The 15,000-nt window shown below is 42.3% G+C and overlaps 1 protein-coding gene across 2 annotated transcripts in view; it reads right to left on the reverse strand.

Moving 5' to 3' along the window:
* The window catches only part of bbs9 (Bardet-Biedl syndrome 9), a 211,704-nt gene that overhangs the window by 153,888 nt on the left and 42,816 nt on the right, over positions 1-15,000 (reverse strand). For both annotated transcript variants that reach the window (XM_081388453.1, XM_081388454.1), the window contains exons 13-14: positions 14,599-14,701; positions 604-708 (exon numbers count right to left, since the gene is read on the reverse strand). In XM_081388453.1, the coding sequence (XP_081244579.1) occupies positions 604-708; positions 14,599-14,701 (208 nt within the window). The remainder of the gene's footprint in view (positions 1-603; positions 709-14,598; positions 14,702-15,000) is intronic.

A 15,000-nucleotide genomic window follows, 5' to 3' on the forward strand; every position in this document is an offset into this window, starting at 1 on the left:
CACGGCCACACATCTTGAAATGAGCAAACGGGCTTAAAGACGTGAGGAAAGAGGCTAATGTGTTCCAGAGCGCAGACTAACACAGCGTGGGAGTGTGTGAGAGGAGTATGAGTGTGTGTGAGGAGTATGTGTGTGTGTGAGGAGTGTGTGTGTGTGTGTGTGTGTGTGTGTGTGTGTGTGTGTGCGTGCGAGGAGTGTGTGTTTGCTATTGTGTGTTTGATGAGTGTGTGTGTGTGTGTGTGTGTGAGGAGTGTGTGAGGAGTGTGTGTGTGTGTGTGTGTGTGTGTGTGTGTGTGCGAGGAGTATGTGTTTGTGTTTGATGTGTGTGTTTGCTATTGTGTGTTTGATGAGTGTGTGTGTTTGATGAGTGTGTGTGTGTGTGTGAGGAGTGTGTGTGTGTGTGTGTGTAGGTGTGTGTGTGTGTGTGTGTGTGTGTGTGTGTGTGTGTGTGTGAGAGGAGTATGTGTGTGTGTTTGATGTGTGTGTTTGCTATTGTGTGTTTGATGAGTGTGTGTGTGTGTGTGTGTGTGTGTGTGTGTGTGTGTGTGTGTGTGTGTGTGTGTGTGTGTGTGTGTGTGTGTGTGTGTGTGTGAGGAGCTGTACCTGTAGCTGAACTGTAGGACACCGCGATGTCTCCACTCAGATCCGCTGGAGGATACACACCGTTCAGAAACACAGAGAACCTCACCACTGACTCACTGCCACTGCCTGCAAACACACAAGAGCAAACACACACATCAAACACACAAAAGCAAACACATCAAACACACAAGAGCAAACACACACATCAAACGACTAAGCCTGTTGTTTGTGTTTGGAGCTCCGTCAAAATTGATTCATAATCCTTGACTTTCTTTCACATTTATTTATAAACGAAAATGTTCTATTTTTACAGCGTGTGAACATATCTCCGATACTATTCTTTATAAAAACAATAGGATTGCTTTGATATCGCTACTTATATCCAACTTTCCGAACTTCCACTACTAGCCTTAGCCCGCTGAAACAACGATTATTGTGTCAGGACCGCTTCCGACGTACCGACTAGGACACGAAAGGTTCAGTAGATTATTTGCTCTAAATGAATGGTTAATGTCATGGTGTAATGAACAGAGACTGCTCTTTGTAAATAATTGGAATCTGTTCTGGGAGCGACCTAGGCTCTTCCGTGCTGATGGCTTACACCCCAGCAGAATCGGAGCGGCTCTTCTGTCGGACAACATCTCCAAGACGCTACACACCATATGACTAGTAAGTCAAAGTCCAAAACACAGTCTTTGCTGTCCAAACTTAATTGATATAAGTACCAATGTAGAACATTATATGGAAACTGTGTCTTCCTCGTTTAGTGAGGTCAAACATTAAATCTACTGTAGGATCTAGGAAAAATCTATTTGTGATTAAACCAGAAAATCTCAATATTAGTGAACAAAAACAATTTCTAAATGAAATAGTCACAGATAATAGCTTCGATGTACTTTGCCTTACTGAAACCTGGCTTAAACCAAATGATTATTTCGGTCTAAATGAGTCTACTCCAGCAGGATACTCCTATAAGCACGAACCCCGTCTGAATGGTCGTGGCGGCGGTGTTGCAACTATCTATAGAGATATTCTCAATGTTACTCAGAAAACAGGTCACAGGTTTAATTCGTTTGAAGTACTTGTACTAAATGTTACGCTCTTAGATGATAGAAAAACATCCCTATTATCTCTAGCCTTGGCTACCGTATATAGACCGCCTGGGCCTTACGCTGATTTCCTAAAAGAGTTTGCAGACTTTCTCTCAGATCTATTGGTCAATGTCGATAAAATATTAATTGTTGGAGATTTTAACATACACGTAGATAACACAAATGATGCGTTAGGGGCTGCGTTTACAGAATTATTAAACTCCTTTGGGGTTAAGCAAAACGTCACTGGTCCCACTCATCGTCTTAATCATACACTCGATTTAATTATATCACATGGAACCAATCCAACCGATATAGATATTATACGCAAAGTATCATTACATGGTATCTTGCAGTCCTTCCAACCACTACAGATAGATACTCAAATAGCTTACCTGATCTATCTCAGCTGCTCAGTGAACCCAAACAAACAGATGAACTAGAGGAAATGACAAGCACTATGTGCACCATTCTCTCTAGTACATTAGACATCGTTGCACCAATTAGATTAAAAAAGGTTAGAGAGAAAACTAAAGCACCATGGTACAACAGTGATACACGTTATCAAGAGAGAAACCCGTAATTTAGAGCGTAAATGGAAACAAACTAATTTAGAGGTCTTTAGAATCGCGTGGAAAGACAGTACGTCACGTTATAAAAAGGCCCTAAAAGCGGCCAGGGCTGAGCATCTCCACAAACTAATAGAAAATAACCAAAATAATCCAAGGTTTTTATTTAACACCGTGGCTAGACTATAGAACTATAGAACAAAAAGAGTTAAATAAACTTATCACCTCATCTGAAACAACAACACGTTTAATATTCAAGTTGGCAGTTATAAAACCTCTCATTAAGAAACCACAATTAGATCATAATAACCTAGAAAATTATAGACCCATTTCAAATCTTCCATTTATGTCTAAAATACTAGAAAAAGTTGTGTCTGCTCAATTGTGCTCTTTCTTGCAAGAAAATGATATCTATGAAAAATTTCAATCAGGATTCAGGCCGCACTATTTATCAGACCGATACCATTTTGTCTGTTTAAATGGGGAAAAATCGAAGATAACGTCAGTAAACTATGGAGTGCCGCAGGGATCTGTGTTAGGCCCTCTATTATTCTCAATATATATGCTGCCACTTAGTAATATTATAAGAAAACATGGAATTAATTTCCACTGTTATGCTGATGACACTCAATTATATATTTCATCACGACCAGATGAAAACACTAAATTATCTAAATTGACAGAGTGTGTTAAAGATATAAAATACTGGATGACGTGTCATTTTCTGCTATTAAATTCAGATAAAACGGAGGTATTACTTATTGGTCCAAAAAACTGCCCACAAAACCTCTTACAATACAACTTCAATTTAGAAGGATGTCCTGTTACTTTATCCACTACAGTAAAAGACCTGGGTGTTATACTAGACCGCAACTTGTCTTTCGAAAATCATATTTCATATGTTACAAGAACAGCCTTTTTCCACCTTAGAAACATTGCTAAGCTACGTAATATGCTATCTGTTTCTGATGCAGAAAAGTTACTTAAGGCATTCATGACCTCGAGACTAGATTACTGTAGTGCTTTATTAGGTGGTTGTCCTGCATCCTCAATAAACAAGCTACAGTTAGTCCAAAATGCAGCTGCTAGAGTTCTTACTATGTCAAGGAAATATGATCATATAACACCAATTCTATCATCTCTACACTGGTTACCTATTAAGTTCTGTATCAATTACAAAGTATTACTACTGACCTAAAAAGCCCTAAATCAGGGGTCGGCAATAGGCGAGCAATTTTTTTTGGCCCGCCGGATTATTTTGGAAGTCCGTTTTTTTTTTGTTTTTTTTTTTCATCAGCCTATTTTTTTTTTAAATTAAAACCAAAAATAAAAAACAACTTGTTTTTCCATTATTTATTTCCTGAACTAAAATGAAAAAACGAATAACGACTCGTTTTCCGATTTTCTGATTGTGCGTTCACAAAAATAGAAAAAATAAATAACAGGTTTAGACGAATTTTAATGTTGAATTTTAATTTAACACAGATATACCAATCATTTTAAACAGATCAATTATTCGGGTATAACACACTGATAAATGATGTGTAGGCTATTACCTGATAAAAAATATTTGCACTATGCTGCTGCACAAAACTCTTCCAATAGGCTACTTGAGAAAAGCCGTGGCCGCGCGCCTACATCTGACAATATTGTTTTCTTGGTTGTGGTTTAAAAATAAACATTCTGACATAAAACACTCAGTCAGCTACACTGTTTACTTCTGAATATTATATTTTGGGTTCAAACACGCGCCGCTGCACACCACACACAGTACTTAACAGTGTTAAATTTGAAAAATACTGTTCGATAGATCTGCTTTGTTAACTTAACAGTTATCTGCGTGCTTCCTGCGATGAAGTTCCACATTTGCGGCTATCCAGCACGAAAATGCAGCAAAGCCTTTCACAATGTTGTTTTCTTCAGATAGCCTAACTCCAAATTTCTCCCACTCACTGGACTTGATTTTTGATGACTATTGTCGACAACTTTACAATCTCCACTAGCTATTCTTTTCTTCAACTCCTCAGCATCCATCTCGACGACTGCAGTGCAAGCAGAATTTTTAAAACTGAAAGTAGGTAACGTTATAGATTCCTGGGAAGGCGTGGCGCGTGGACACAAATAAACTGATGTGGATTTTAAATTATTTTATAAACTTGAAATACAGGCATATTTTTGTAGATGTGTTTCTAAAAATATGCATATATTTTTACGTTTGAATGTGATTGTTTTAAACCCGTGTTTAGACCCGTGCTTCCCCCGTGTCCGACCCGACCCGCACCCGTATCCGACATAGTTGGATATTTTTCACCCGTTTGAGCAAAATTTGCGGGTTACCCGCGGGTACCCGAACCCGTGCAGGACTCTATTTTAAAGTATAAGTAGCGGTCAGAACTCTGGTGTAGTTTGGACGGAGCGGGCGGTCGTCTGACTGTCAATAGCCCACTCCCGATATGTTTTGACAGCGCATTCACACTTCATTCTGACCACCTGTAGCCTACACCTAGATCTGAGGAGCTGTTTGGTACTGAAACCATTGTCAGTCAACAACATTCTTTTTTTTTTGCAAGGATGTTTGAAATAGTTTGGCAGAAAATAGCCTTCTTCATTTGTCAGTAGGGCAATATGGTTTTTATTTATGTTGCTTTAGTGATTTGATATTTATTTGTTATTTATAATTCATTATTTTTTTCTGTGATTTTTTTTCTCTGCTGACAGTAGGCTACAATGTTAAAATAGCCTAATATTTATATTGACACGAACACAATATTTGTATAGCATTTATAATTGTTATAGGCTACTTAGTCTCTCTCTTTCCGTTACATTTTAATGTGAGATTCTAGAAGTGAGATATAAATTTTGCGGACCGTCAGGTCGGAATATAAAGAGCAAGACAAGAGCATCGAAGAGACGACTCGACGCCCGCGAAGAGACGACTCGACGCCCGCGAAGAGACGACTCGACGCCCGCGAAGAGACGACTCGACGCCCGCGAAGAGACGACTCGACGCCCGCGAAGAGACGACTCGACGCCCGCGAAGAGACGACTCGACGCCCGCGAAGAGACGACTCGACGCCCGCGAAGAGACGACTCGACGCCCGCGAAGAGACGACTCGACGCCCGTGAAGAGACGACTCGACTCAACGCCTGTGAAGAGACGATTCGACGCCCGTGAAGAGACGACTCGACTCAACGCCTGTGAAGAGACGACTCGACGCCCGTGAAGAGACGACTCGACGCCCGCGAAGAGTCGACTCGACTCAACGCCTGTGAAGAGACGACTCGACGCCCGTGAAGAGACGACTCGACGCCCGCGAAGAGACGACTCAACTCAACGCCTGTGAAGAGACGACTCAACTCAAGTCTGTGAAGAGACAACTCAACTCAAGTCTGTGAAGAGACAACTCGACGCCCGTGAAGAGACGACTCGATGCCCGCGAAGAGACGACTCGACGCCCGCAAAGAGACGACTCGAAGCCCGTGAAGAGACGACTCGAAGCCCGCGAAGAGACGCCCGTGAAGAGACGCCTGCGAAGAGACGACTCCACGCCCGCGAAGAGACGACTCGACTCAACGCCTGTGAAGAGATGACTCGACGCCCGCGAAGAGACGACTCAAGTCAACGCCTGTGAAGAGACGACTCCACGCCCGCGAAGAGACGACTCAAGTCAACGCCTGTGAAGAGACGACTTGACGCCCGCGAAGAGACGACTCGACGCCTGGCAAATCCGCCGTTACAATAGGAATCCGCTTTGGAAAAAGCGCGTCTGCTCTTAAAGGGAATGTGAGATGACGCTCTGATTGGTTTATTTCACGTTACGCCCAAACCACACCTATGAATAATGAAGCTACTTCAGACCAACCCATTTTAGATTTGCGCCTGGCGCAAGAGTCATTTATCCCGCCGGGAAAATAGCAACAGCGCCAAGACCCGCCCACAAAGTTACTTGCGCTTTGCGCTTGACATTTGCGTTTTAGATCGTTAAATTAGGGCCCTATATGTATTGTGAAAAGCGCTATACAAATAAATTTGAATTGAATTGAACAAGAGCAAACACACACATCAAACACACAAGAGCAAACACACAACAGCAAACACACAAGAGCAAACACACATCAAACACACAACAGCAAACACACAAGAGCAAACACACAACAGCAAACACACACATAAAACACACTCATCAAAAACACAACAGCAAACACACAAGAGCAAACACACATCAAACACACACACATCAAACAAACAACAGCAAACACACAAGAGCAAACACACATCAAACACACACATCAAACACACTCAAACACAACAGCAAACACACTCAAACACACAACAGCAAACACACACATCAAACACACAACAGCAAACACACAAGAGCAAACACACTCAAACACACACAAACACACAACAGCAAACACACACATCAAACACACACAGCAAACACACAACAGCAAACACACAACAGCAAACACACAAGAGCAAACACACACACATCAGACACACACATCAAACACACAACAATAAATACCAGATCATGTATTACAGCTTGTCAAATTTGCCCCTTTATGGGTGTGAGCAAAAACACAGTGTTTTAGTGTGTGTCCCTTTAAATGCAAATGAGCTTTAGCTCCGCCTCCGTTCAGAAAAGGGCAGAGCCTTTACACGAGCTTCAGAAACTCCGGCAATAACAGAACAGGCCAATCTCCCTCATCCAGAATCCCAGAATAACCAGTAGCGAGTGCAGCCTTACGGAGAGACTCAGGAAGAGCTTCTGAATGTTAGTGGAGACATTTCTGTAGTTGTTGTGGAGTTACACTGATCATCTCATCATCATGTTGAACTTCTCCACAAGTGTCCACAGTTCTTGAGGTGTTTATAAGACAGCGGTGACATGTTCTGGTCAATAGTGTTCAGTGCTCGTCTGTGCTCAACCACAGAACAGCTTCAGGCTCTGCTGGATCTTCATCATTGCGTTAGAACTGGTCTCTGTTGTCGCGTGTGAAACCAAATGTCGGCTGGTGTGTGTAAACGTGTGTGTTAAGGGCCGGTAATATTATAATAAGATCCTCTTCATACGTCAGAAGGAGAAGAAATCTGATCGGCTTATTTTCTGACATGCTTGCAGAGAAAGACTGACCAGAACACAGTCACTGGGTTTCACTTTTCACGTTTTCTGGGTTGTTAGAAGCACCGGGACCCGATTATAGATTATAGCACTTAAACACGTCAAAAGTCAGATTTTCACAATATGTCTCCTCTAAAACCCACTCGAGTCAGTGGATTACAGAGACTCTCATCCGCTGAGTTGGTCTGTGTGGTCTTTAGTAAGGTGATCTGCTTCATGTGTGGAGTTGTGTGTGTTCACACAGGTGACTGAACCGCAGTAATGCCTGATTGCTGAGCACTTAGATTAAGTGTCTGGCCCACCAGCACGCACACACACACACACACACACACACACACACACAAACGTCTGACTGTCACCCTCAGTCTGAGCTCCTATCAGCTCATCAGGCGACAGCACTTTCTATGTGCTTTAAAATCTCTCTCTCTCTCTCTCTCTCTCTCTCTCAGTGGCGTGGGCAAACACTAGCCGTCGGGTCAGAAAGCGTGACACCCCTCTTTAAACCAGTCTGGCATGTAGGTGCTTAAACTAGGGCCATTTGTGCTGACCTCTCTTGACCTGCACTGACAGTAGCCCAGCACACGCACTACACACAGAACACACACAGCACACGCACTACACACAGAACACACACAGCACAGAAGCACTTAGACAGGAATTCCCTGGACAAAAGCAGCGTGAGTGTGTGTTGTGAGGATTAAAAGGGTGTGTGTGACCTTTAGGGCAGCACTGAGTCCTGTCGTCTCAGCACTTACACATCTACTGGTGATGTGGGTCACGCTACTTCTGTGTTAGAAACAAAACTAGTTTACATAATATATGTGTGTGTACTGTGTATAATTATTTTATATATATATATATATATACACCCACATGCATGTACAGTGTGGAGAACAAGTATTTGATACACTGCCGATTTTGCAGGTTTTCCCACTTACAAAGCATGTAGAAGTCTGTAATTTGTATCATAGGTACTCTTCAACTGTGAGTGACGGAATCTTAAACAAAAATCCAGAAAATCACATTGTATGATTTTTAAGTAATTAATTTGCAATGTATTGCATGACATAAGTATTTGATACATCAGAAAAGCAGAACTTAATATTTGGTACAGAAACCTTTGTTTGCAATTACAGAGATCATACGTTCCCTGTAGTTCTTGACCAGGTTTGCACACACTGCAGAGATTCTAGCCCACTACAGACCTGACACTCCATACAGACCTTCTCCAGATCCTTCAGGTTTCGGGGCTGTCGCTGGGCAATACGGACTTTCAGCTCCTCCAAAGATTTTCTATTGGGTTCAGGTCTGGAGACTGGCTAGGCCACTCCTTAGTTGCCCTGGCTGTGTGTTTCGGGTCGTTGTCATACTGGAAGACCCAGCCACGACCCATCTTCAATGCTCTTACTTAGGGAAGGAGGTTGTTGGCCAAGATCTCACGATACATGGCCCCATCCATCCTCCCCTCAATACGGTGCAGTCGTCCTGTCCCCTTTGCAGAAGAGCATCCCCAAAGAATGATGTTTTTTACCTCCATGCTTCACGGTTGGGATGGTGTTCTTGGGGTTGTACTCTTCCTTCTTCTTCCTCCAAACACGGCGAGTGGAGTTTAGACCAAAAAGCTCTATTTCTGTCTCATCAGACCACATGACCTTCTCCCATTCCTCCTCTGGATCATCAGATGGTCATTGGCAAACCTCAGACGGGCCTGAACATGCGCTGGCTTGAGCAGGGGGACCTTGCGTGCGCTGCAGGATTTTAATCCATGACGGTGTAGTGTGTTAGAGACCCAATAGAGAATCTTTGGAGGGAGCTCAAACTCCGTGTTTCTCAGCGACAGCCCAGAAACCTGACTGATCTAGAGAAGATCTGTGTGGAGGAGTGGGCCAAAATCCCTCCTTCAGTGTGTGCAAACCTGGTGAAAAACTACAGGAAACGTTTGACCTCTGTAATTGCAAACAAAGGCTACTGTACCAAATATTAACATTAATTTTCTCAGGTGTTCAAATACTTATTTGCAGCTGTATCACACAAATAAATAGTTAAAAAATCATACATTGTGATTTCTGGATATTTTTTTTTTTAGATTATGTCTCTCACAGTGGACATGCACCTACGATGACAATTTCAGACCCCTCCATGATTTCTAAGTGGGAGAACTTGCAAAATAGCAGGGTGTTCAAATACTTATTTTCCTCACTGTACCTCACTTACTCCGTTGCTCTGATTGGTTGTAGGTCTATCCAATTGAGTGCAGAGGCATTTTCCTTCCTGGTTTGGTTGAAACACGCCCCATAATCGCAGCCCAATGGAGCAGATCAGACTCACATTCTGACTAGAATCCGAGTATGAAGATGTCAGGCTACTCAGCAATGCTGTCGACTTATGAATTTACACATGGTTTGTCTTAAAGCATATTAATAACACCACATAGACACATAAACAACACAAAAGCTGGATTTTCACCACAGGTGGACTTTAAGAATTGACTAAATGTACTTCTGTCAGCACTGATTACAATGAAGAAGAAAAAATATTTCATTTTTGAAAAAAGAACAGTGAATATTTTATATATATTATAATTTAAAATGTAGTATATGCTGAATTATTCTATTAGGAAAGACGCCGCAGTGTGACGTCATTTTACGACTGTTGCAGAACCACAGAAAGAGTGAGGAGTTTGTGTGTGTGTGTGTGTGTGTGTGTGTGTGTGTGTGTGTGTGTGTGTGTGTGTGTGTGTGTGTGTGTGTGTGTGTGTGTGAGACACATGGACTCTCAGATCTCAACCCTATCTGACCTGTCACTCACAGCTGATCTGATCCACTCAACAGACATGGGCTTCTGATGGGAGACACACACACTCCTCACACACACTCCTCACTACGCCAGTGATGAGCATCGGGTGATTTACTCAGTTCAGCTGCTATTCTTTCATTCCATCAAAATCTTTTTAAATCACATCTCCTTTAAACTCATAAGCTCTTCTCCAAAGTCTCCGAGCAGTGTACAGCTTTAATGTCATGTGTGTTTGCTTTCGACACCCCCTATAACACCCCCTATAACACCCCCTATAACACCCCCTATAACACCCCCTATAACACCCCCTATAACACCTGCTAGAACACCTGCTAGAACACCTTATATACACCTTCTCCGGACTGAACTCTAATCCTGAAGAGTGCTGATATACACAGAAACTGACCGTTTCACCCATTCTTTATACTTTTTTTGATAACCCTTTACAATAGGGTTCATTAGTCAACATTAGTTAATGTACTAACTAACAATCAATACATTTGTTACTGTACGTATCTTTGTTAATATTAGTTAATACAAATACAGTTGTTCATTGTTTGTTCATGTTAGTTCACAGTGCATTAACTAATGCTAACAAATCCAACCTTAGATTTTAATAATGTATTAGTTAATGTTGAAATGAATATGAACTAAGATTATTAAATGCTGTAGAAGTGCAGTTCATTCTTAGTTCATGTTGACTAAGGTAGTTACAGTGAAGTGTTGTCCTCCTGATGGAGCCTGGCTGTGGCTGCACTGGGCTATGGAGTAATTTGTGAGGAAAACGACAGATCACACAAAAGAGGAAGCACATAGTTTACGGTTAAAGCTTGTGCAAATATTGCCAGTGGTTTTGGAAACAGTGCAGAAGTTAATCAGGGACTGAGACACACACACACACACACACACACCAGCTCAGGAATATCCTCCGCTTCACGACTCCACCGTGTGGTGTCCTGTGTGTACATCATCATCATCATCATCATCAGCTGACTAAACCCCGCCCACACTCTTCCTCCAGCACACCTACACCTGTCTCTCATGAGCCCCAGAAAGAAGGTAATGAAATAATATCACAATACCATAATAAAAGTATTGTTTTCTCCTACCCCTAAAGACTAAGGGCCAGATTTACTAAACCGGGCAAATTATCATAAGAACACAATTCCACAAATGTGACCCTGGACCACAAAACCAGTCACATGGGTCATTGTTTGAAATTGAGATATATACAGCATCTGAAAGATGGATACATAAGCTTCCCATTGATGTATGGTTTGTTAGGATAGGACAATATTTGGCCGAGATACAACTATTGAAAATCTGAAATCTGAGGGTGCAAAAAAACAAAACATTGAGAAAATCTCCTTTAAAGTTATTAATGTTATTAATGTTCTTAATGTTAATGACTGTGCTGCATTCACTCACAGAAATAAATGTTTTATTTATTTACGGTAGGAAATTTACAAAATATCTTCACGGAACATGATCTTTACTTAATATCCTCATGATTCTCATCTACTGACGACACGCAAATTAAAGAACACAGACGCAGTCAGATCATTTACATACTGACCAACGGCATCTAGCAATGGCAGCGCAGACTAGCGTTAGCATCAGGTGCGGGTTGACTCAGGTAATCTAAGGCACTCCAAAGATATTAATGCGAGTGGAACACATTTCCTCCCTCCTCACGCGTCTCCAGCGCAGCGACTGCAGACATGCCGCAGAATGTAGCCTGGGTGCCAGCCCGAACCCCACACACAACATTTTTTTTGGGTCGGGAAGTTCGGTCTGGACTCGATCCGTTGAGGAGTAATTATGCTCGGCTCCCAGAAGGCCGAGCCAATCAAATTGCCGGTGCAGGCGTTAAGAGCTGATGGACAGATAATCTGCGGTTACGTAATCACCCACGTCACCAAAGAGCGCTTGGGTTGAATTGGTTTTCACCAAAGACGACTGCCGCTGGAGAATTGAGATGTTTAGATTCCGCTATCGCGTCTGTTATAAAAGAAATCGTCAGCGCATTCATTTTAAAAGACGAACAGAGAACCGCTCTTTCGCGTTCTTGTACCGGTTGGAGTTGAAGGATTGGGGCAGAACTTCTTCAGAGCCCTGGGCGTCTTGGAAGGGGTAAGCTCACGATCTCTTTTCTCTGAAGCCTCAGATGAACACGCTCCTTCAGCCTGGTCTCTTTCGTCGTCTTTCCATTTTTTTAAAGGAGACATATCATGCTTTTAAATCGTTCCTTTTAACATATAAATCATACATTTGTAGTCTATATAAAGCAGAACTGCAATGCTTGGGTCTGAATTCCTCATTATTATAGCTCCACAGGCCCCCTTTTTACCCCTTTTCTGGTGTGCGTCTGACAGCAACTCGTTTTGGTGCGGTCTCTTTAAATACAATTGAGACACATCATACCCCGCCCCTTCTCCAGTTTGCAGAGGTTCAACTCCACCCCGTTCGGCCATTTTTGTAGTTTAATAGCAGAGATACGATTATAGCGGCACAGAAACTTTTTATTCACACGTTATTAACAAAATGTCAACAACGGAAGACTTGTCCAGCCAGCCTTACATGTTCGAGCCAGAGTCCGGAGCCGGAGCGAGATGAAAATGAAGACGACGAACCTGCAGAACAGCGTCTTCATATGGATGTATCGCAATGGTGTGTTACTGTATTTATACGTGAAACTTTGGTCTTCCGACTTACCACCGTGTCGATTTATTTTGATTAATATGTGCGAGGGAGAGAGAGCAAGACAGCGTCTAGTATGGAGAAGGTTTACACTTTCGCCAGGGTCTGAAGAGAGAGAGTGAATGCGCGCGCGACCGGGTCTCACTCTCTCTCTGCTCGTTCTTTCAGTCAAACATGCGCACTGTCATAAGCGCGGCAGTTCATCTACATTAGACGGTGTAATGAAGCGTGTGGGTTACTACATCCAACAACCGAACATTTTAACTTACCCTCTCGTAACTTCTGCATCTTTTAGCTTGGACTACAAAATTGCAGCTAGAAATAAAATATGGCGGATTGCTCGAAGTGTTGGGCTGGAAGTCAATGTCCTTATTTGGCAGTTCCGCTGTAAATACTGTGACGTGATTGTTCACAAAACGTCATAGATAACAGAAAAATCTGAACAGGTTGAAAAATATGACCAAAACAGAATATAAAGATATCAACGAAGCACCTGAAGAGAATAATTTCAACTTTTTTGTACTTCTAAACACTCCAAATATACAACAAAATGCATTTAAGGGCTAAAAAAGTGGATTTAGCATGATATGTCCCCTTTAAATCAGTCAAGTCGCGTTGCAACCGCGTTATAAAGTTGAGACAGGGCCGACAAATGCGAGAAGATTTATTTGCTTTTTTGTCGAGATCTAATCCTAAACGGAGAACTTGTTCGTATATACATACACCTTTTGTATTTCTCTCAAAAATGCTATTCGTGCTTGTAAGTACTCCGCGAATTCTTAAATTCTTTTTACAACAACGACAAAGATCGTTTACACTCATTACTTTACTACTTCTCCAGCGTGCATGCAGTTGAGCTCTGTTGACAACTATGCGTCGCTCTGATTGGTTGTAGGTCTATCCGATTGAGTGCAGAGGTTTTTTCCCTGGTTCGGTTGAGACACGCCTCATAATCACAGCCCTACGGAGCAGCATCAGACTCACATTCTGCCTAGAATACGAGTATGACGAAGTCAGGCTACGCAAAATGGGTTTAACATGCTTTTTGGGCGTTAAATAATGGCGCAAATACTAGTAAATAAAGTAAATAATGTTGCGTGATTCATTTAAATTCTCTCCTTCCATAAATGTTGCGTCTGAAAGGGAAACTCCTACAAATACATATGCAGTACAGCCGCAGAAATGTCCCTGTCCTCATCTTTACAGCGCTAGTTTTGCATTTTGATTTCGCTCATTCAGCTGTCAATCAAGCACTGCACAACAATCACAGGCTTTACACTAACAGATCAAAACGTTTGTGTGAGACGAGCATATTCACGCATGACCTGCACAGAACGCCTCAGGATTGCCTGATATCAGGACTTGTACAGCAACAATCCTGTGCCGTACTCCACTTCGACATGTCCGGCAGATAACCTTAACTGCAGTGAAGAGCAACTGCTTTATTTAGTTATGGTCTGAAATTATATTCAGTTTGGATGGGAGTCAGAAATATATAATATAGAATATTTCCTAACCCAAGCTGAAGATCAAACATTTTGAAACACTGAAAAATATACGCCAGGATTCTGTTAGTTTAGAATTAGCCAAAGCATGAAATGATGAAAAGCGCTCTTCGGTCTTCAGTGAGTGTGTGTGTGTGTGTGTGTGTGTGTGTGTGTGTGTGTGTGTGTGTGTGTGTGTGTGTGTGTGTTTGTGTGTGACAGTATCAGGAAGAAGGAAAGTCAGTCCTACCCATAGTGTCCAGCACAAACTGGTCCTGTGTGACGGCCAGAGGAGGCTGAACACACACCGTCATCTTCGGGCTCACCACCGCAGAACGGCTCTTTATCCTCACCTGAGAGTGAAACACACACACACACACACACACACACACACTCTTTATCATGACCTGAGAGTGAAACACACACACACACACTCTTTATCCTCACCTGCGAGTGAAACACACACAGACACACACACACACACACACACTCTTTATCATGACCTGAGAGAGAAGCGAACACACACTCTTTATCCTCACCTGAGAGTGAAACACACACACTCTTTATCATGACCTGAGAGAGAAGCGAACACACACTCTTTATCCTCACCTGAGAGTGAAACACACACACTCTTTATCATGACCTGAGAGAG

Source organism: Scardinius erythrophthalmus (genome assembly GCF_964197995.2).
Source record: "Scardinius erythrophthalmus genome assembly, chromosome: 16".
Taxonomy (NCBI): Eukaryota; Metazoa; Chordata; class Actinopteri; order Cypriniformes; family Leuciscidae; genus Scardinius; species Scardinius erythrophthalmus.